The 7,135-nt window shown below is 46.5% G+C and overlaps 1 protein-coding gene across 4 annotated transcripts in view; it reads left to right on the top strand.

The window, feature by feature from the left end:
- herc2 (HECT and RLD domain containing E3 ubiquitin protein ligase 2) overlaps nt 1-4,462 on the top strand; it is a 67,168-nt gene extending 62,706 nt beyond the window's left edge. For all 4 annotated transcript variants that reach the window (XM_004552801.6, XM_076880419.1, XM_012919526.5 and 1 more), the window contains exons 88-91: nt 2,324-2,514; nt 2,896-3,001; nt 3,086-3,298; nt 3,644-4,462. In XM_004552801.6, the coding sequence (XP_004552858.2) occupies nt 2,324-2,514; nt 2,896-3,001; nt 3,086-3,298; nt 3,644-3,916 (783 nt within the window). In that variant the 3' untranslated portion in view covers nt 3,917-4,462. The remainder of the gene's footprint in view (nt 1-2,323; nt 2,515-2,895; nt 3,002-3,085; nt 3,299-3,643) is intronic.
- Nucleotides 4,463-7,135: the final 2,673 nt, after the last annotated feature.

Here is a 7,135-nt window from a genome sequence, read left to right on the forward strand (position 1 = left end):
AACCAGCTCCCTCGGCGCCGTCCAATTCCATGTACTGTCCATAGCCGGGCACAGTGACGCGGGTAGACAGAGGTTTGTCCCATGACGCTGTTAGCTCGCAGAGAAAGTCTGGGAACATGGGGAGGCAGTTTTTGGCCGTTGCGGGCTCCGGTGGAAGGAAAAAACCCGCAAACCGCGACGGCTTCCGAGCTGGTGGAGGAGAGGGCCAGTCCACCTGCAGCTTCTCAGCGGCACGGCGAAACAGGGAGAAAAGAGAGGTGTCATCGTGGCCGACCGGCGCAGCAGCGGCGGCATATTGGGTCGACAATGAGCTCTCCTGCTCATCCTCCGACAAACCATGGATGTCCAGGCCGATGTCCAGCACGTCATCGTCTTCCTGGGGAGCGCTGGCGGGCTTCAACCCAGGCTGAAGCCCGTCAGCGCTCCTGCATGGTTCCGGTCCGTCATCGGCTAACCCGTCAACGTATTCCATGTGGTCAGCCCAGCTAATCGCGGGGACATCGACCTGAAAATTTTCGTCTTCGGACTCGGACGAAGCCGGGGCTCCAGACTCGGAAAGAAGAGGGTCATGCCGTGCGACAGCCGAGCGTCCCAGCACTCTTTCCACAAACGTCACCCGTCTTTCCAGGGTCGAGCGTCGGAGCTGGCGACAAAACGCACAAGCTTCGGGCTCCGTCAACGCTCTCCTAGCGTGGACGATCCCCAGGCAGACAGGGCAGGCATCGTGCTGGTCGCTGTCGTGCAAAGAGAAACCACATCCCTGAGGACAGGGGCGAACAGAAGATTTCTGCTTTGCTCGCTTCGGTTTGGAGTCCATTCCCAAAACGCAAAGCGAAACGCTGCACAAGAAAAACTTGAAAATAGCGCTCCGCGGGCAGCCTACGCACCAGCTGGGCGGTGGAGGCTAACACCAACAGGGGCAGTTAAGCTAGGTTCAAGTTGGCAGACAACGGAGCTAACTAGCAGTAGCTAGCTAGCCCAACTCAGCAGAGGTGTTCTCAGCGAGGTGAAGAGCGTAAGAACTGAGGGATGACGGTGATGGCAGCGGCTATATGTGCGGGCGGGGCCTTGCGCGTGTCATCACACGTCATCTGCCGTAAAGGCGTGAATAAAGGTTTCTTCAGCCAGGACACGCGAGGGCGTGATATCCCATACTTATGTGTTGTACCGAGTGAATCGACTGAAAGGGAACATAGTTTCGTGAAGTAAAGGTTAGTGAAGTAAAGGAAGTGCAGACATGGACAATAACCATTTCACTCATGCAGGCTATAAAATGTAATGCTTCTCAACAAAAAGGCTTAAAATGATGACGGTGTTGTAGTTACTAATTCTTTTCCAGATGTAATTATCAATAGAGCAAGTAAATTTGACCCAGCATTAGAGCAAGAAGTGGAAAGAGTCTGCATCGAAGGAAGCGACAAAGGGGAAAAGGAGAAAGTAAAGAGATCAAAAGCAAAACCACAGTGAATTTGAAGTGATCATGCACTCAGAGCAGAGAGCGTGGACACTCAGGAGCATTTAAAATGATCTCACACAAGGGCCATTTAAAGCGTATTATAGCTTCATATTGTCCATTCTTTCTTGGAGCCGGTACCCACAAAACACTCAGACAGAAGCTCAGAATTCAGCTTTTCCTCCTCCCTGCAGCTGGAAAGGTGAAAGACTGAAAATGTTGTATAATATCTGACATAACAAACCACATGACGTGCATTATAACATGGAGGAGAAACCCACTCGTATATATTCCTCCTGAGATTAAAACCTAAGCCCCTCCGCTGTTCTGCAGTGGTACGGACCTCTCTAGATGTTTCTCGAAACTCACACTGTGCTGCTCCTCAGAAAGGTTAGAATCTATACTTGCTGAAGTGAAGAATGTCGCGAGGCATAACCTCAGCTTTTGTCTCAGAGATGGTGTGAGTCGACTCCTGCCCTTAAACTCTGATCATGAGCTCCTGAGCCGTCTTTGGGGGAACAGTGGAGTGGAAAAAAGGGCTTCTACCTCACAAAGCTGCCCTTGTTTTGTGGTTTTGCCCCTGAGATATTGGAAAGGTTAGCTGGGAAATGAATTTAGCACAAGACTCCAAAAAATGGATCACTCCAGCGCTCACGGGAACTGTGTTGTGTTAATGAGATGTGGGCACATGCTCTCTCACACACACACACACACACACACACACACACACACACACACACACACACACACACACACACACACACACACACACACGGATAAATGTTGCGTAAAGTTCAGCTAAATTGTACGTTTATTACTCAGTTTAGTTCAAATCCCCAGCAGTGATTTGCTCTGTTTTTTTCCCCCCAGGTTGATAAGGATTTTATTCCTGGCTTGATGTACATTCGGGACAACGAGGCCACACCTGAGGAGTTCGAGGCCTTGACCCTGCCCTTTACCGTGCCCAATGCTAGCGGCCAAGACATCCAGCTCAGCTCCAAATACTCCCACATCACCCTGGAGAACCGCGCAGAATACGTCCGCCTGGCCATCAACTACAGGTAAGAGAACATGCTCACTGCATACAAATAATCTACTTTCACAAATAAGCTCTGGACAGTTTCTAGAGCATCAGGTTAACAAATCTCCCACAGCTCTCCTCTCTCACATTAAGTCCACAGCAGGAAGTAGTCTGCTTCAGACTTGTTCATACTGCAGGAAATACTGTGTGGTTTAGGTGATGGAGGTTTCTGGATAAAGTGAATCATGACGCCCACTCACTGAGTTTTAATGCACCAAAATCTGAACTGATGCCCTGGGTAGCTGGCAGGTTAAAGGTCGCTTGATGTCTCATCATTCTAAGGCCTATAAACGTTGAGGTCTGCAGTGCATGTGTGAAAACAGCTGTGCATTTGTTTGAGTTTCCCTCTGTCTTCCTGCAGACTCCACGAGTTCGATGAGCAAGTGTCTGCAGTGCGTGAGGGAATGGCTCGAGTGGTCCCCGTCCCCCTGCTGTCACTTTTCACTGGCTACGAGCTGGAAACAATGGTGAGGGAGAGCAGCTCTAGGCTGTGAAGCCACATCTGTCCCCAGGTTGTGTGCAGATTTTATAGTGCGTTTGTTTCTTCGCAGGTGTGCGGAAGCCCGGACATCCCGCTGCACCTGCTGAAGTCAGTGGCCACTTATAAAGGGGTGGAGCCGACAGCACCTCTCATTCAGTGGTTCTGGGACGTGATGGAGTCCTTCTCAAACACAGAGAGGTCTCTATTCCTGAGGTTCGTCTGGGGCCGCACACGTCTGCCGCGCACCATCGCTGATTTCCGAGGAAGAGACTTTGTGGTCCAGGTGAGAAACCTAAAAGCTGTCCCCTGATTCTTTTTCACGCTTTTCGTGAGTGAAATGATTGACTCTGCGTCACCAACTACCTGCATAAATGTCGTACTGTATACTGTCATAGTAAACTGACGTGTAACCGTGACATGTAGCCAGGCTGCAACTAATCTGACGCATGTGCACATGCAAAGATGAACATTTATGTTTAACGTTGTTCTTGAAATTGTTTCACTTTTTTTTTTTTTTCTACTACTACTTTTTCTCGACTAAAGAATCAGCAGAAACATCTCTCGCCCTGATTCAAATACATAAAATAAAGCTCTAAATATAAAACTAATGTTCCGCGTTTGTCTTCAGGTGCTGGATAAGTACAACCCCCCCGACCACTTCCTGCCAGAGTCCTACACGTGTTTCTTCCTCCTCAAGCTGCCCAGGTACTCGTGTAAACAGGTCCTGGAAGAGAAGCTGAAGTACGCCATTCACTTCTGCAAGTCCATTGACACAGACGATTACGCCCGCATCGCCCTGTCCGGCGAGCCCGCAGCCGACGACAGCAGCGAGGACTCCGACAACGAGGACGCAGACTCGTTTGCGTCCGACTCCACCCAGGATTACTTAACGGGACACTGAAGGGCCGCAGAGAGACTGCTGGTCTCGTGTGTCGATGCACACATACATAGAAACACTGCAAAGACACAAATGTCTGTGTGTGGGGGTGGCGGGGGTGTGCAATGAGCTTTAAAAGCGTTATAAGCTAAAGAGAGGAACGAACACGGCCTCACTCTGGGTTAGTTTCTGATTGTTGTGTTACAGAATTGTGTATTATTCCAGCTGAACTAAAAAAAAACAGGCTCTAGCCTAGCACTGTGGTAGATCCCATCTGGTTTGTGTGAGTTTCCTCTCCGTAGGGTGTATATAGACGTTCATGTGCGAAAAACAGTAGTGTTTTTGTTTCTTGGTGTTTCTTTATAATAAATTTTAAAAAAGTTTTTAACTTAAAGTCAGTGTTTCTCACCAGGCTCAGTCCGAGCCCACTGAAGGGTCATTTTAAGATTCCTATACCCCGCCCCTCCCCACAACCATATCTGTGCACCATCTCCTTAACAAATGTACATAATGCGACTGTGCCATGTATTCACAGGTCTCATTCCTGCTTATTAAATGTAATCTGATTAATCCCATGTTTTCTGTGTGAAACACAAATCACTACAAGCTCACATCAAAATGACATTCAGTTCTCAGTTTTATTCCTGTCAGACATCGTTTTGCAGATTAAGGTTATTGCATAAATGTCATGTTTGGAAAGAGTTGAAGGCCGCCCTAATGAAACCGCTCTATCCTTTTGTTTTCTGTTGTCCTCGTCTTACAAGAGGAGGTGCTCTAGCTAGAAGCCGATCAGATTTTCTCTTTGATTTCTGGAAGAATCCGTTTTCATATGCGGCACAAACATCCCAGCTTGATGGCGGCGGAGTGTTAAAGAAGTCTCCCGTGATTACTTGTGGGGGATTGTTGCTTGAGCACCGGGAGAGCAGCGCCTCTCTCTCATGTCCTGGGAAAAAGGCAATCAGACACGATCGTACAGACTCCTTATGGTGTCTTTAGCTCCAGTAACCGCTCTGAAATGTCTTCGGCTTTGACTTCCACCTTGCATAATCATGCACAGTTAAGTGGAGTCACGAGAGGTAAAAAAAATAATAAAAAAGGCCTCTGTTTTATGAAGCCTTGAAGGCTTGCCTTAGAAATCATTAGCATTCTTTGTGGACTTAGTCCTTTTTTTCACCACGTACAGTACTCTGCTGGGAGTCAGGTGCTTTTCACTACAGTCCAGGCTTCAGGCAGAGAGGGAGGATGGCTGAGCCCTTCATCTCCAGCTGTTTCCTATATAGTCTGTAACATAAGTGGAGGTTAATATTTCCCCCTAAATGACCTTTATTCAAGCGGATTACTTTCTGGAAACGCCATATTTCTACTAAAGCACTTTAGTCATAATGTGTTTTTGTTTTTTAGTTTTGGTTATTTCAGATTAGATTCCTGCCTCAATTGTGGAAAAAGTGTCCTGTCAGGCAAAAGTGGCAAACTTGTTTAATATTATATAAGAATAAATGCAATTTCAAATCTTTGCAAGGGATTATTAGGACTGGAATTAGAAGTGTGATCTAGGGGAGTAGCAGAAGGGTGACCTGGGGTGACACCAGCCCTCTGTTATCATTTCAGTGCAACGATGTCAAAATAATGGGATGAAGTATTTTAAAAAAAACCAAAACAGAACAATAAAAAAAAAAAAAAAACTACTGCGCCTCATTCAAGGCTGCAGTGTTGCACCCTGCGGCTCAGGAGAAAGTTTGTCGCCTACCAGTTGGAAGGTTGGTGGTTCGATCCACAGCTGAATTGGGCAAAGTACTGAACTGAAAGTGCATCTGTCGGAGTACGAGTGGATGTTGGATAAAGTGCTTCGGTACTGAAAGTACTGCTTGTATGACTCTGTGAATGAGGCTTCTAGCAGAAACGCATAAGTACCCGTCCATTGTGATGATGCACGATAAAATCGTATCCACAGGAAGGTAATACAAGATGAGTTAGTGGGACTTCAACTCACTAACTGGTTAGAATGGTCCGTAAATTCCAGAACATGCAGTGTAAAAGACAAGATGAACCAATGATTGTTTAGGGTGTGGCCTGTGAATGACATCACTTCTGATGTACTGTTTCAACCGAAACACTCAAGGCTGCAAAAAGGTAATGTTTATGTCCATCTTTGGATACAGTCTTTAACCTGTTACTGGGGAATTACAGCTAAGTATAGCCATTTAGGTTTCAGCAAGAAGAAAAAAGGTTCCCGTGGTCATGTGAGAGCGTGCGCTGCGTTCCGCAAATCATCATGCTAAGCAGTTTAATGTTAATTCTATAATACCAAAACATAACGCAAGTTATGTCACAGGACTTTACACAGTAAGGTCAAGACATAATATTATGGGAAACCTAGCGAGTCGTGTGTAGAGGCAACACTGTAGTGAAGAAGAAGCCCCAGGTACCTGCACCGAGATGAAACTGAATCATTGAATGCAGTGGTGTCATATAAATGCACAGGGAGTGAAAAGATGGAAGCAAAGGAACTACAAAATTCATCAAAAAGGAAAGTTTGAAGCCTGATCTTAAGAGTGAAGAGGATGTCTGTCTCCTGAACTGGGAGCAGGTTCCTCAGGAGAGGGCTGAAGGTTTTGGCTGCTGTATTTAGATCATGTGGACTGAGGGATGCTGCTCGGGGTGAGCAGGCAGCCCATGTGACTGCATGTGGGTGGCAAAGGTTTTTATCATCTCCAACCCTCTTTTTTTTACTCATCACTGTAAATAAGCATTGTAAAATAAGAGGGCCGTTTCTGTGCCGTAGTCTTCCTGTCAGGAGCACTTTCCTGTTTTTCAACCCACAAAACCGCCAAATTGTACTCCTGGCATGTCACTTTTCATACAGGGTGGAGCAGTTTGAAATGCTTTGTGTGTGAATGACACATGACAAACTGGTGAAAAAACATCAAAGCAGTCAGACATGCCGAATACAAACACGTGAATTAGTCTCTTCAGCTGAACGGAGCGGATCGGTGCAGTCTAACGTACGTGTTCAAAGTGGCTGAAGTCATGTGGATCAGTGAACCAGAAAAAATTCCTGGAAAGGCAACACATGAAAGAGTGTTGGGGTGGGGAGTGACATTAAAAACTCCATACTGGTCATACAACTACGTTTTTGTGTCACATGAAAGAACAGAATGAAATGATCTGCAAAAAATTTATTGCCAAAGACAAAGTACCAAATGTTAAACTGAGAAATGAGGCTGGTTTTCGAAGAAGAAAAGC

This window comes from Maylandia zebra, linkage group LG23 (assembly GCF_041146795.1).
Source record: "Maylandia zebra isolate NMK-2024a linkage group LG23, Mzebra_GT3a, whole genome shotgun sequence".
Lineage (NCBI taxonomy): Eukaryota > Metazoa > Chordata > Actinopteri > Cichliformes > Cichlidae > Maylandia > Maylandia zebra.